The sequence below is a fragment of the Stegostoma tigrinum genome, chromosome 19 (genome assembly GCF_030684315.1).
Source record: "Stegostoma tigrinum isolate sSteTig4 chromosome 19, sSteTig4.hap1, whole genome shotgun sequence".
Lineage (NCBI taxonomy): Eukaryota > Metazoa > Chordata > Chondrichthyes > Orectolobiformes > Stegostomatidae > Stegostoma > Stegostoma tigrinum.
The window spans coordinates 24,746,276-24,762,727 of record NC_081372.1 but is presented as its reverse complement, the minus strand read 5'-3'; the positions used below and the strand labels follow the sequence as shown (position 1 = coordinate 24,762,727).

General features: G+C 41.2%; 1 protein-coding gene across 7 annotated transcripts in view; it reads right to left on the bottom strand.

Moving 5' to 3' along the window:
- The window catches only part of LOC125461272 (receptor-type tyrosine-protein phosphatase T), a 1,279,761-nt gene that overhangs the window by 121,877 nt on the left and 1,141,432 nt on the right, over window positions 1-16,452 (bottom strand). For all 7 annotated transcript variants that reach the window (XM_048549829.2, XM_048549830.2, XM_048549831.2 and 4 more), the window contains one exon: window positions 14,101-14,288. In XM_048549829.2, the coding sequence (XP_048405786.1) occupies window positions 14,101-14,288 (188 nt within the window). The remainder of the gene's footprint in view (window positions 1-14,100; window positions 14,289-16,452) is intronic.

The window sequence follows — 16,452 nt, the reverse complement described above, 5'->3', positions numbered from 1 at the left end:
TTTGCTGTTCTCAAGGTAGTAGTTGATTAAAGTTCAGTGTTTAATGTTGCCAGTAAGCAGCAGGAGAAGTGAAATACAACAATCAAACTTGAACGTCAATACGGTTGATTTAGAATGTGTTGTCAAATCCTTGCTGCAACGCTGAGAGGCTGATGGGGCAACTCTTTTTTTTTGTATGTCTCTTGCATCCAAAAAGGTCATCCCTTGATATATTTTTGAGGTAGCCTGGTGGTCTAACTAGGCGTGATGGCAGTCATCCTCTGTTCACACTGAAAAGGTGTACGTCACTGGATGTCAGTCCACCTAGCCTCATACTCTCTTGACATAATAGAAACTCCAGTCCAAAAATATTTGAAGTTTTGTCGGGACTGGAATATTAAAGTACTGTTGGAGAGATGATATTCTCAAAAATAAAAGGACATGTAATTCCCGACCAAAGAACAATAACTTGTATTTTCTGTTATCCTTTAATGGGCTAAACATCTCAAGGTACTTCACAGGAATTTTTTTTTCAAATTTGCTGCTGAGCTACATAAGGAACTATCAAGACAGGTGATCAAAAGTTTGTTCAACAACTTTAAGGAGCATCTTTAAGGTGGAAAGAGAGGTTGAGGGCAGAGGAGTTTAGAGATGAAATTCGACAGCTAAGGGTTTTGGCACCTGATGACACATTGATCAGACGGGGAGCAATTAAAACAGGAGGGGGTGGAATACTTAAGAAGCCAGAGAAACAGGATTGCACATTTCTTAGTGGGTTGTAGGACTGGAAGAGATTATAGAGTGTAGGTAGGGGAAAGACAAGGAAGGGATTTGTTCTGTAAAGTAGTCTGCTAGTGCTTCATCATTCATTTTCCCAATGATAAATTTCATCCCTTTTATTCTGTTAGCTCAATATAGTTAAGAGTTACTATTCATTAAGAAATGAATTTATACAAATCAAATAGTCAATTTGGGATGGGCAATATATTTTGGCTTTACTGGTGATGCTTATAACCCAAAAATGATTTTTGTTCAGAAAAGTTCCTGATTTTAAATGAATGAATTGAAGGGTTGACTGATGTAAAGAATATCAACTGTGTGGGTTCAGTTCCTGAACTGGCTGAGGTCAGCATTAAAGCTCCTGACTTCTCAACATTTCCCTTCATCTGAAGTGTGATGACACCTTCCCCATCACTCCCTCATCTCCCTCTCTACCGTTTCCCCTATCCCCCACCCTGCCACCCTGGTTAAAACACTACCAGTTGTCTCTCATTAATGAGAACCAGAAGAACTGCGGATGCTGTAAATCAGGAACAAAAACAAAGTTGCTGGAAAAGCTTAGCAGGTCCGGCAGCATCTGTGAAGGAGAAAACACAGTTAATGTTTCGGGTCTGTTGACCCTTCCTCAGAACTCACTAATGAGTATAGTCTGGTAGAACTATGGCAACTTTACCTTTCATTTAATTTAATTTTAAATTAAAATAATGTGATTCCTTGAGTTCATTGTCATGAACAAAACTCATTCAATGGAAGCAAGTCTTTATAAGTCAGATGATTGCTTTGGGGATTTGGTCTCTTCAATTTTGAATGAAATGAGTATTAAATGATAAATTCACTGATCCTGCGAGGAGTTAAGCTAAAAGGGGGAATGTGTTCGGGAATTGGCTTTGACCTATGCTAATAGGAAGAGCATGATGATGAATTTATGTTCATGCTTAAGATATTTAAACCAGGCAATATGGATTTCTGTGAAATCAAGAATATTTTAATCAGCTGCCTGTAAACTTTAATATAAATAGGGCTGGCAAAGGAATGTACGAAGCTGGTACGGTGTGCTACTGTTGAGTGATTGAACACTTTCAAAGACACTGAAGTTATTTGTCTTGGTGTTGGAAGAGATATTGGAGATCAATGGGATGAGGAAACACATTTCATCTTTTACAAAGGAAACATCTGGTGTATCTGTCACTTCTTATTTCTGTGTTTCTCAGTGACCTGAATTGTTAAGAGAAAGGTATAACGGTTCACATATGTTACAATAGTAATGATAAGGCCTGGGTAACCTGGGTAAAATGCTGCTGCCACCAATCTGTCTGCCTATGCTAGACTAAGGGGCTTTCCAGTAGTTTTTTTTGTTAAGGATTATCTATAAATAAGTTTCAGCAGAAGAGGCAGTTACATTGAGTGGCAAGATAAGGAGTATTATATCATAGTAACTAACAGGTTACATGGTACTGATAGTAACATGAGGAGTAGGACAAATGGCTACCCTCAGTTACAACAGACAGCACTTCCCAAGGCTTCCAGGTGCTCCACACAACTTCTGCATTGTGTATCAGCAAGGGCAAAACCTCAGCTCCGCTCCAAAATTAACCTTTCCATATCCTTTATTAAACAGCAACATAAATTAAATAATTTCTCAAGACCTGGACTATCTTGGCACAATGCATTTACTGACACATTTCTGTATTAAGATATAATTTAACATGCTTCATGCTCAGACTCTTTTTCTGAGCTATGCATGGATCAACCACCTGTGCTACCATGGCGAGCTGAGAGATTTCCAGTATGTCTCATCCACACTTCCATGCTGCATATAATTCAATAAAGAGAAATTAATGGAAGTGAAGATGTTAGTAATTGCCTTATCCCTTTGGGACTGAAGAAGAGCTGTCATTTTTTTTGTCACCGTCTGCATGTGTATTTTCATCAGAAGCCATGGTAGAGATTTTCCAGTAGTCTAGAAAGTGGAATTAATGCCCATTATCGTAATAAGGCATATAGGTGAAAAGTGCTCAAGTTTAATTTCTGGTGGGCGCAGAGTTAGCTGATCTGTAAGTTGGGATAATATCAGTTGTGGTCCACCTGGTTGGGGTTTAGCAAATGATCTCTAGTTATAATCTTACATGTAACAAGCATGTTATGGATATTGAGAATAAATGACATTGGTATGAAGTTGCCTACTTGTTCCAAATGTCTATTGTAATTCTTTAATGAGGTTGTCACACTTTGGATGAGTATTATGTTATTCTGTTCATCACAGGGTGTGGCCATCACTCTCCAGGTCAGTATTTAATGCCCATTCATAAGTAGTCTTGAGAAAGTGCTGGCAAAGCTCTTACAACATTACATGTTTATGGGGCAGATACACCATAATGCTGCTAGGGAGAGAGTTTGGGATCTTAATCCAGTGATTGTGAAGTAATAGCAATATCCCTTCAAGTAGGGATGGGCAATTACTTATATAAAGATTTGTAATAAATTATTCTTCTTGGGAACTTGCACCGTTAACTGGAGGCAAACTGATTCAGTGTTAGAAATTCTTTTTTGGCAGTGGGTCAAAACAGCACTTCCAAGACATCATGTTACTTAAGCTAAATTACAATTTCAGGCTACCTGGAGAGATAATTGCTGAAGTATTAACTAAACTGAGTTTCCACAACCCATCAAAGGAATGGCCAGAAGCCAGAAGAAAGAAGCAGGTTCTGTTCAGAAGAAAATACCCATACCAGCAGAGAACAGTTTAGCTTTGACAATCTCCAGGCCAACAGAGCTTGAAAGAAGAAAAACTCTTTTAGCAGCTGAATTAGACAGGTCTGGAATAAACACTGTACTTTTCTTAGAGTTTGACAAGAATAGTTAATGAGTTAGCCTGTATCTGTGAGAGTGTTGTCTCTGCGAGACACAGGCAGAATCCCATTTGGTGAATCTTCAGAATGTCAGGGTAAAGAAATGCTTTTGTCAGTTGGATAAGAAATTAAACAGTGATGATAGGAGTGATACTTCATTGGGGTTAAGTATTTGTAAAGGATATTTCTGCGATAAAGCGGTTGGCTTCATGTTTTTGGTGTTCATCTTAATATCTTTTCAAATTGACATGTACAGGCTTTGTTATTTTCCTTTGTAATGATAAACGTATGTTCTTTCGTTAAATGTACAATTGCAGCCTCATGTTAATACTTGTGACTGACCATCATTTTAACACGTTGGAAAACTTATGGTTTACAAATCCAAGTATCACACCAGGATCAGCGATATGAACGGTTGAGAATATAACGCTTTGGGGGAGCTGGGCAGACGGTGGTGTCCTCACATGTCCACTGACCTTGTTCTTCTAGGTGGTAGAGGCCAGAGGGTTGGAAGATGCTGTTGAAGGGGCCTTGGCAAATGTCACCATGCTATTGGTTGATGGTGCTAACCACTGCCACTATGCACTGGCTGTCGAGGGAGTGAGTGGCAAATATGGTGGATGGTGTGCCAACCAAACCACCCACTTTGTCCTTGATACTATCAACCTTCTTGAGCGATGTTGGAGAAAAATAGATAATATTCCACCTGAGATAGTAGGAATGCAGATGCTGGAGAATCTGAGGTAACAAGGTGTAGAGCTGGATGAACACAGCAGGCCAAGCAGCATCATGGGAGCAGAAAGATTGACAGTTCGGGCCTAGACACTTCTTCAGAAATGGGGGAGGGGAAGGGGATTCTGAAATAAATAGGGAGAGAGGGGGAGGCAGATAGAAGATAGATGGAGGAGAAGATAGGTGGAGAGGAGACAGACCGGTCAAAGAGGTGACAATGGAGCCAGTAAAGGTGAGTGTGGGTGGGGAGGTAGGGAGGAGATAGGTCAGTCCAGGGAGGACAGACAGGTCAAGGGGGTGGGATGAGGTTAGTAGGTAGGAGATGGGGGTGGGGGTTGAGGTGGGACGAGGGGATAGGTGGGAGGAAGGACAGATTAGGGAGGCAGGGACGAGCTGAGCTGCTTTTGGGATTGATAGGGTGAGGGGAAATTTTGAAGCTTGTGAAGTCACATTGATACCATTGGGCTGCAGGATTCCTGCAACTTTCGGGTAGAATCATTGTGGCACTGCAGGAGGCCCAGGATGGTTCCCTCCTCTATCCATCTTCTATCCACCTCCCCCTCTCTCCCTATTTATTTCAGAACCCCCTCCCCTCCTCCATTTATGAAGAAGGGTCTAGGCCTGAACCATCAACCTTCCTGCTCCTCTGATGCTGCTTGGCCTGCTGTGTTCATCCAGCTCTACCCCTTGTTATCTAATATTGCACCGGATCCCAGATTTGCAGCTTTTAGGTGGCAGACAGGGCTTGTGGATTCAGAGGATCAGATATTCACTGCAAAATTCTCAACCTCTGACCTACTTTTGTATTTACAAAGGTTATATGAATGTTTCAACTAAGTTTCTGGATCAATGGTGACCTCCAAGTTGTTGCTGGTATATGATTCTTTGTTGGTATTGCAATTGATCATGAAGGGAAAATTGCTACATTTTCACCTGTCTGATATAATAATTGCCTGCCACACTTGTGTGGCATCAAAGTTACTTGCCACCTATCAGATCTTGCTGCACTATTGCATGGACACCTTCACCTGACGAGTTATGAATGGGTATTGGACATTGTGTAATTATAACCAATCATCGCCACCTCTATTCGTACAATGGAGATAAGGTCATACGTGAATCACGTGATACTGCCCTGAGAAGATCTTGCAATGATGTCTGGGCATGAGGTGACTGGTCTCCAACAATCACAACTATCTTACTTTGTGCCAGATATGAGTTCAGTCATTGGCAAACTTTCCTGCTGATTTCTGTTGACTTCAGTTGTACTTAGACTCCCTGATACCAGGCTTCACTTAAATGTTTTAATGTCAAGTGCAATCATACGTACTCCGCCTGGGGAATTCAACTTTTTGGTTTATGTTTGGACAAATACTCACCTTCTGATTCCCTGAAGCCTGTTCACCAACTCAAGCGAGCATAAGTGTCCACTTGATTGGATGAGCATTGCTCCTGTTGTGAGCTAATTTCGAACAGGGCTATACACCTGATGTGACAATGCTCATTTTGTTTCCTTTCCACGTGAAATTGGCTGTGGATACTGTGCTATTGAAGAATACAATGTTTAATATAACATTTTCCCTCATGACATGTCTTATGATTCAGTGATTGATATCGTGAGCAAGTTGCTTGAAAGGCAATCTGCCGTATTGACCATGAGACAAAATACAGCAGCTCCAACAACATTCAAGAAACTCAATGCCACAAAGCAGTCAACCTTTCATCTTAAAAAAAATGTTTATGCAACAGCTCTCCTAATTTTGCCACAAGTTCTCAGATATTGGTGAGCATCACAGGGTCAAATGCACTAGGTGTCCCTTTATCACTTCAGGTTCCTAGTTCATAAATTGCCACAGTTTTATTCTTCTTTAGCTTTTCTATCAGGGTTTGACACAAGAAAATGGCTTTCCAGACTATTTTAGAAGGCAGGTAAGAGTTCATCACATTGATAGTCAGAGCTGGTTCAATCAACTGATTTTCACAAGTAAACCAAATAAACATTTTGAATACCTAAAAGAATTGTGGTCATCATAACTGGAGACTAACTGTTTAATTGCAGTTATTTAAACAGTCAAATTTAAATTCCTCCAAGTATTATAATGGGATTTGAGGTTACCTGTTGGAGCATCAGGCTGGTACCAGTCAGAACTTTACCGTTATGCTACTATTCACTGCACTAGTGGCAAAACTCATTAGGAAGCTCATGACTAGCCTTCTCATTATGCATCTATTTAGTCCAATGAAAGCTCAGAAAAATTTTTATCCCAAAGGAATCATTTTAAAAGAGAATGACACATAGGTTTTGTACTTTCATCAATTATTATCTAAGACAGAGAGCTACCTCACAACTGCAAGACTATCAAGCCAAAGCTGAATGCAATCACAAGCATTTAGAATCACTTTGAATTGTGCAAAGTGTACATATAAAGTCATAATCTATGTCATCCTACTTTATTTTCAAGATATAAGGGAATAAAGAAAGAATGGCTGTGACTCAGCTGAATCTAAGTTGCTGCGTAGCAACAGTAGCTGTTGCTATGCAGAATCATATGTGGAAACCAATATTCAAAATGTTTGACAGTGATTTCTCTGGTGCGCAATTTTAGTCTGAAGCCACAGGGGAAAATTGTTGCACAGCTATCAGACAATTGTGATTCTCAAATGTGTAGGGTATGGCTATTGTTTCCCTAAAATCTTGTGAATGGGAATATTTGGTAATGTTCAGAAAGTGGATGTAAGTCCTTATTCTTAAAGATCGAGACGAGGCACATTTGATTGTGTAAGTTTGGTGCTTCGAAAATAAATTTATTTCTTTCACTTGCCAGTACAAACATTGGTCGAAAGATTCTTTGCTTTCTTTTCATTCATGGAACGAGAGTTTCATTGGCAAAGCCAAAATTAATCATCCATCCTTAATCCCTTTCAGAACCATCTAACTACCTTCTTGAGCAGTTATGGTCAATGTGGTGCAGTTAACCGTTACAGAGTTTTGACTTAGTGACAGTAAAGGGGATATGGTTTTAAGTCAGGATGTTGTGTGTTGGAAGAAAAACTTGTAGGTGATGGTTTTCTGAGCTGTCTACAGCCCTTCTCTTTGAGATGGTACAGTTCCCTGTTTGGAAGCTGCAGTCTGAGGAAGCTTGACGAGTAGCTGCAGTGTATTCTGTCAGCAGTGAGCACTACTAGTCCTGTGGGCTTACGGCAGAGGGAATGAGTTTAACATGCTGAATCAAATGAATTGTTGAAGAAGCACTTATCCAGGCAAATGAAGGGTAATAAACCTCACTCCTGACTTGTGCCTTGGAGATAGTGGAAAAGCTTTGAGGTGTTAGAAAGTGAGCTACTTACTGTAGAATACCCATCATTTGAACTGCACTTGTGACCATAGTATTTATATGGTTGGTCCGGTTCAGCTTTTGGTCAACGGTAATCTCAGGACTTTGATAGTGGGTGATTCAGCACTGATAATACACTTGACTGGCAAAGAAGAGGTGATGAGATTCCCTTCTGCTGAAGATGGCCAGTGCTCACCATTTATATGGCACAACCATTATCTGTCGCTGTGGAAGCGATGGCCTAATGGTATTATCGCTGGACTGTTAATCCAGAGACCCAGATAATGTTCTGGGGATCTGGTTTGAATCCTGCCATGGTACATGGTGGAATTAAAATTCAATAAATATCTGGAACTAAGGGTCTAATGATGTCCATGAATCCATTGTCGATTGTTGGAAAAACCCATCTAGGTCACTAATGTCCTTTAGGAAAGAAAACTGCCATCCTTACCTGGTCTGGCCTACATGTGACTCCAGACCCAAAGCAATATGGTTGACTTGAAACTGCCCTCTGGGCAATTAAGGATGGGCAATAAATATAACCTGGCCAATGGCACCCTCATCCCATGAACAAAAAAACACAAAATATCATGACTCACTGCGCTAGCACACAACTATTCCTGGAATTGCCATAAAAGCTAAAACTTAGCACAGACCAGGTTTTTGTAGTCAATAATCACTACTTATTGAAGTCATTAGATTCTAGCTAAAGGTAAACAATTAAACTGTGTTAAGTAACCTCTACAAATTAAAACACTAAGCCGGATATAAAATACCCCTTGTACAAACAGACAAACAGAAAAAATAAATGGGCAGAGCAAAAATGGGATGAGGGAGTCACTGACCAGGCAGCATTTATTGCCCATCTCTAATTGCCCAGATGGCAGTTAGAAGTCACCCACATTGCTGTGGGTCTGGAGTCACATGTAGGCCAGGCCAGCTAAGGATGGCAGTTTCTTTCCTGAAAGGACATTAATGACCCAGATAGGTTTTTTCCAACAACTGGCAATGAATTCATGGTCATCATTAGATTGTTAGTTCCAGATATTTATTGAGTTCAAATTCCATCATCTACTGTGGTGGGATTTGAACCCAGGTCCCCAGAATGTTGCCTGAGTCTCTGGATTAACAGTCCAGTGATAATATCACTAGGCAATTGTCTCCTCCCTGTACAACTCAATTTGCTATCATACATTATAATACCTTGTTTGATTTCTTACTAACATTTGTGTATGTTGGTCAATTTCTCTAGTGCATATATATATATGATTATGATGTCTTGATTATGGATCATACTGTGGATTACCTACAGGTTTTAATTATAATGTGTTTTTACTTAAAAGTGTACATACAGCCAAATTGACTGAGACTAAATTCTGAGCACATTCTGACTGTAAATTCAATGACACTGTGAAGGTTCCATGTGGATTATCCTTACGACTTAAGGGAGACTCTTGAATTTCACAGCTCAGTGGTGTCGAGGAAATTTCAAAGAGAAGGACTTCAAAGGGAGAAATGCATTGCAGACTGAAGTGCAGTTGCCTCTGTATTTTCTCAGGCTTTGAACATTTTGAGAGGAGACAGTAGTCGAGGGGTGAGATGAATATGTGTTTTCCCCATTCAATAAGACACAAAACCATGTTGTAAGAGATAGTAGGAACTGCAGATGCTGGAGAATCTGAGATAATAAGGTGTAGAGCTGAATGGGCACAGCAGGCCAAGCAGCATCACAGGACCAAGAAGACCCTTCTTCAGAAATGGGGGACGGGAAGGGGATTCTGAAATAAATAGGGAGGGACGGGGGGGGGGGGGGGGGGGGGCGGGGGGGGGGGGGAGATAGAAGATGGATAGATGAGAAGAAAGATGGAGAGGAGACAGACAGGTCAAGGAGGGCGGGGTTGGAGCCAGTAAAGGTGAGTGTAGGTGGGGAGTTAGGGAGGGGATAGGTCAGTCCAGGGAGGATGGACAGATCAAGGAGGAGGGATGTGGCCAGTAGATAGGAGATGGGGGTGGGGCTGGAGGTGGGAGGAGTGGGTTGGTGGGAGGATAGATTAGGGAGGCGGGGACAAGGCGGGTAGTAACCTACCGACTCCCACAGCTACCTAGAATATACCTCCTCTCATCCATCTTCCTGCAAAAATGACATCCCCACTCCCAATTCCTTCGCTTCTGCCGCATCTGCTCCCAGGATGACGCATTCCACTCCCGGATATCCCAGATGTCAAGGATGGCAACTTTCCCTCCACAGTGGTCAAAAACACCCTCGACCGTGTCTCTCGCATTTCCCACAACTCATCCCACACACCCCGTCCCCGCAATAACAACCAAAACAGAATCCCCCTCACCCTCACGTACCACCCCACCAACCTCCGGATCCAACACATCATTCTCCGACACTACTGCCACCTGCAATCCGACTCCGCCCCCAAAGACATTTTTCCCTCCCCACCCTTATCTGCTTTACGGAGGGACCACTCTCTCTGTGACTCCCTTGTCTGCTCCACACTCCCCTCCAGCCCCACCACACCTGGCACATTTCCCTGCAACCGCAGGAAGTGCTACACCTGCCCCCACACCTCTCCGCTCACCCCCATCCCAGGCCCTAAGACGACCTTCCACATCAAACAGATGTTCACCTGTACATCTGATAATGTGGTATACTGTATCTGCTGTTCCCGTTGTGGCCTCGACATTGGGGAAACCAAGAGAAGGCTTGGAAACCACTTTGTAGAACACCTATGCTCATTTCGCACCAAATGATGCACCTCCCAGTTGTGAACCATTTCAACTCCCCCTCCCACTCCTTGGACGACATGTCCATCCTAGGCCTGCTGCAATGCCACAATGATGCCACCCAAAGGTTGCAGGAACTGCACCTCATATTTCGCTTGGGAACCCTGTAGCCCAATGGTATCAATGTGGACTTCATAAGCTTCAAATTCTCCCCTCCCCGATCGCATCCCAAAACCAGCCCAGCTCATACCCACCTCCCTAACCTGTCCTTCGTCCCACCTATCCCATCGTCCCACCTCAAGCCTCACCACCATCTCCTACATACTAGCCTCATCCTGGCCCCTTGGCCTGTCCGTCCTCCCTGGACTGACCTATCTCCTCCCTAACTCCCCACCTACACTCACCTTTACTGGCTCCAAACCCGCCTCCTTGCCCTGTCTGTCTCCTCTTCACCTATCTTCTCTTTTATCCATCTTCTATCTGCCTTTCCCTTTCTCCCTATTTATTTCAGATGCCCCCATCCCTCCCCCATTACTGAAGAAGGGCCTGGACCCGAAACATCAGCTTTCCTGCTCCTCTGATGCTGCTTGGCCAGCTGTGTTCATCCAGCTCTACACCTTGTTACCTCATTTTCTCCAGCATTGGCAGTTCCTACTATCTCTCTCAAGCACAGCAGAATTCCTTCCCTAGATGACTTTAGTGAATCTGAATGGTTACACAGCTGATAGTAGACTAGCTATTAATGCAGCACTCCTTTGGACTTCATCTCAACTCCTTGGACCAGGATTCGAACCTTTAGGATTAATGGCTCACTGAGCCACAGCTGTCACCAGCTATTGCTTTCGGTCATGACCTAGTATATCTTTTATTGGCACTTTACAGTTTTTCGTATATTCTTTAGTTATGATTGGCAACTTCTTCCAAAGAGATCATTGGTGTGATTCAGAAAGACATCTTTCTGCCTGTGATGTTGTGCAAACAATGGTAATTTCTTCTTTTTCGAAGTCTTCCTTCCCTCCATATGATAGATTTCCTTCCTGAAAGGGCATGCCATGAACAAGATGGGTTTTTACAATTGACAATGTTTATGTGGTCACCATTCTGATCCTTGTTTTCAGATTTGTCTGTGGCTTTACTCCATCCATTATTTGTATCCCCCTCAGAAATGTCTGCATGCCTTTTGTTCTGGCTGTATGAGTATCTTTTATTTTAATCACTGTGCCATTTGAGGCTGTGCCTTCAGCTGCCGAGACCCCCGGCTCTGTTTCTACATCTTTCTGTTTTTTCATGTCACTTGCCTCCTTTAAACCAGATGACGCAGTGTGTAGCTGGAAGAACACGGCAGGCCAAGCAGCATCAGAGGAGCAGGAAAGCTGACGTTTCGGGTCAGGGCCCTTCTTCAGAAATGGGGGAGGGGGTGGGAACTCTGAAATAAACGGGGGGAGGGTGGTGATAGCGGGTGGATAGTGGAGTGGATAAGTGGGAGAGAAGACAGACTGATCAAGGGGGCAGGGATGAAGCTCGTAAAGGTGTCTGTAGGTAGATAGTGGTGGGGATTAGTCAGTGACGTGGAAGAGCAGATCGGTGGAAAAGAAGACGGACGGGTCAATGAGGTGGAGATGAGAGGGGGTTGCTGGTCTTGGGATGAGGTCGGGGTTGGGGAGATTTTGAAGCTAGTAAAACACATGTTGAGACCATTGGGTCGTAGGCTTCCAAGGTGGAATATGAGGTGCTGTTCCTCCAGTTTCCGGGTGGTAGGGTTGTGACGCTGGAGGAAGCCCAGGATGGATGCGTCATCCAGGGAGTGGGAAGGCGAGTTGAAGTGGTTCACGACTGGGAGGTATTGTCATTTGTCGCGATTCGAGCATAGGTGCTCTGCAAAGCGGTCTCCGAGCAACTGCTTGGTCTCATCGATGTCGAGGAGGCCACATCGGGAACAGCAGATGCAATAGACCACATTCAAACCATCTCTGTTTAAGCCTTCTGATCTCTCATTAGTCAGCTCAGTGTCATATTTGGTTTTATAATACTTCCGTGAAATCCATTTGACTATTTTATCACATTAAAGGTGCTTTATAAATAAAAGTATTGTCATTGGCTGCAATCTTTTGTTGCTGCGAATAGAATTGCAGTCATTATTTACTTCACAAAATCAGGCATTTATTTTTCCAAAAATGTATATGTCATCGAGAAAGAGCTATTTCTAGACATTAATGGATAACCTTCCAGTTTCATGGTATGGGCAAGGAGCTTTGTTTTGCAGAATTTCACAATATCTGTTGCCTGCTGCGCATGATTGGTAAAACATCTGCAGCAAGTTCCAAACTTTGTAATATTTGCTAGCAGCAGGTGAGGCTCCTCACCAGCGGAGTGAAGGCAGAAAATCTCTGTTTCAAAATTATTAGGCAGTGTACTGGTAATCTCTAATGTGCCACCCTGCTGATTCCCAATCTTGGCTGTACTGTATTGTCCTTTCAAAGATTCAGGATATGCACTGATCTCTTAAAAGAAAACACCAGCGCAATTGTGTAAATTGATTAGTTCCGTACTGCCATCAGGGAACTGTGTTTGAAGGGAGTGTGAATTGAAGGCAGGATACAATACTGCGGTACCAATTTTCAAGATCCCAGCAAACAGATTTCTTGCTGAGAGCAAAGACTGAGTCAATTCACCCTTTTTCTGTACATCAGGTAGCTATAAGGTTTAAAATAATTACACATTACTTTATTTATTATCATTAATAAATTATGAGTATATGCTCATGTGATTAGTGCTTCTTCGTTTCAAATGCCTGGACATATGTTACTACATGTAAAATACCATGAAATAAGAACAGAAGGTGCTGGAGAAACTCAACAGGTCTGGCAGTGTCTGTGGAGAGAGAAACACAGTTAATGCTTTGACTCCAATGTTACTCTTTCAGAATTCAAGTAAGATGTAAAATAGAATGAGGTTTCTTTGAAAGTATGAAAAAAGGCTCTGTTCATTAATTTTCCAGTGTTCATCAGTTCCTGATTCCAGATAGTGCACATTTATCACCTTGCAGCATCACTTAGTGAAAGATTTGACTGTAATACTTGTTTTTGAGATTAATTACAAATCCACTGTATTTTGTAGGCTTGCACAGACTCAAATTGTTAGTTTTAATCATCATATCCAACTCAACAATGATATCTGGAACTTGCAAATTATTATCTGTAATATTCACTTTTGCCTCCTTCAAACAATACCATATATATTCACAGTGGAAATAACAATTTCAAGGTCTGTAGTTAATCATATTTGAGGCAACAGCAATTAAAATTACTTTGCATAATCAACGAGGTTCTAAAAGCAGTGAAAACTGCACTGACTATGAAGAAATTCTTGTATTTGTTTTCTGGCCGTGTTATGTGATTTCATGCATGTCTTGACACAATTCCAAAAATTGCAAAGTCAGTTTTGAGCACATAGAGATAATATCATTGAAACAAAATGGGACAAAACTCTATTTACTCCGGTTAACTCATTTTACCTTTATTGCCATCATTTTCTCCACAGGTAACATGCAATGAATGCCTGTTCATGTATTCAACTTAAATTTATCTTTCTCATGTCTTGAAGGTACGAACCTAGTATACCCTTTAACTTTAGGACCTTTCATTTTAATCAGAATAGAAGAGTGTATTTTGTAATATAACTTTTGGACTTACCTCATATTCTTCCTTAAAGCCATAACCCTTGCCACATTTCATCTGTGTGATGTGCTGCAGTAGGTCTGCTACTCGTATAGCAGGTTGAAGGTGTCCAGTTTGATATGACATTTCAACAGGTTCACAATTTCTGTAGGAATGAGTTTGAACGACTCTAGCTGGCTGACTGATATCCTCATGGTTGCTGTCTGCATTTCAATAACATCAGATAATCAGAAACCAAAGGTCTTTATGCAATCTTGAATTTGCCACATGCATACACCAGAAGTGGTAATACCAATCATCTACTTTGCTACTGCAAAAAAAGTAACTCTGGTTCACCATTAATAAAATGTTTTTGTTAGTTCTTCCTATATACTTTCTAGTAAAACTTAAAGAGAGTAAAATTGAAATTTGTGAGACGAGACAAATGGTGAGAAAATATTCTCTGAAGGAAAGAATTAAGGCATGATGTCATAAAGGAAGATGATAAAAATAAGAGGCCACTTTTCAATCAGTTTTCAATTGATAAAGAATTTCTAAAACTTAAGACATTTGGAAAAAAAACTTCAGTGTTTCCATTATAAACCAAACTCTTGGAAATATACAGTGAATCAGATAAAGAGTACTTATCTGAAACTGACCTCACCTACATTTCAGCAATAGTTTGCATTTATATAGCATCTTTAATTCAACAAAACATGTGAGGTGTTTCATAGAAGCATCATCAAACAAAATTTGACAGTTCCCAACATTAGGAGCTTTTGCAGCGTGTTAACAGGGATAGGTTTTAAGGACCGTCTTAAAGGAGTGAAAAGTAGAGATAAGGAGCGTTTATGGAAACTGGTAATTATAACCACAGTTTCTGATGGCAGAATGATGAAAACTGGGGACATGTAAGATGGCAAGAATTCCAGTAGTCTCTGTTCGCATTACAGATTTTTAAAATTGGCTGCTTTTCCTCTACTTCTTTCTTGTAATTTTTAAATGCCTGAAGTATTTGGAAATGCAAGGTGCAATACTAAATCGAAGCCACTAGACGTCACTGTTTCCCTTAGCAAGCATGATACCTTTCTAAAGATATCCTAAAAATATCCAGTGGCAGTTATTTCATTCAAGCAAATCCCACCCTTTGAATAATGCTACGTTTAGACTGCAGGGTAGGAGTTCTTACTGTGTGCTTACTAGTAATTCGGAAGGGAATCAATGGAAAATCACAAGCTGGATGTGCAGGTCAATGCAGGTCAGCCAGCATCTGTGGATAGAAACAGCGTCAACATCTCAGGTCAGTGCTGACTTGAAACATTGACTATGTTTCTCTGTCCGTAGATGCTGTTTCATGTGCAGACTATTTCTAGCATTTTATGTTTACATTTTGGTTTTACAGCATGTGCACTATTTTGGTTTTGATCTACCCTTACAAATTTAGGGTCAGTCTAAATCTGGGAGTGCCATTTTTTTGGTCTAGTATCAAATAAGACATTTGCAACAGATTCGGGCTGTGCCAACACTAGAGCCACAAAAATGGTGTGAGGTGTAAGCACTTCACACTGATGCTATAGATGTTTAAACAGTGAAAGGAATATCGAAGCAGTGGTAAATTCTTAGCTCATGGCTAATGAGATAGTCGAACAGTATACTTTTATACCTTTTGATGTCAGATTTGTGTGTGAATGAATTTCTTCACGTTTCAATGTAATTTCAATGATGTCTTTTATCTGAGTACATTTGAAAAGGGCACAATCTGAAAAATGAACTCAAAAGATGATGGTTTTGATGAAGGGATATTATTACCTGACTTTTTTTTGCGCAAGCTCCTGGATATCAACTCAAATGCAAGCCACCAATAAACTAGCTCAATCAGCTTAATTTTTTTATGGCCAGCTTATGGACAAGTATTGCTTCATTTGAATGAACTTTAACATTTGCAAAACAATTGCGAATGCTCCTGAATGAGGTCATTAAGGGGACAAACCACTCATGCTTAATGTTATATTTTCATTGTATTCTACTCATTTATCTGACTGGAAACTTCAGAACCTCACATACAGTGTGTGAAATTCCACTTTAAGAATCAGATAAATGTAAAAATATCAATACATTAAAAAAACACACAAGTCAGATCATTAAATCAGAGCCCAAACCTCTGGCATTCAGATCATCATAGATGGACTAAATTAGGAGAGGTACACCGCTACCCCATGGCAGTCCTTCCTGATGGGCACAGATCTATTGAAATTACCTGGGAAGTTGATACACCCAGGGCCACAGTCACAGAGTTCAGGATCAGAGACTTGGGCCAGAAACACTGGACGTTCCTCGATACACACCCAGGAAATGTTTCACTGTTCAATACTTGGTCTAACTTTGTGA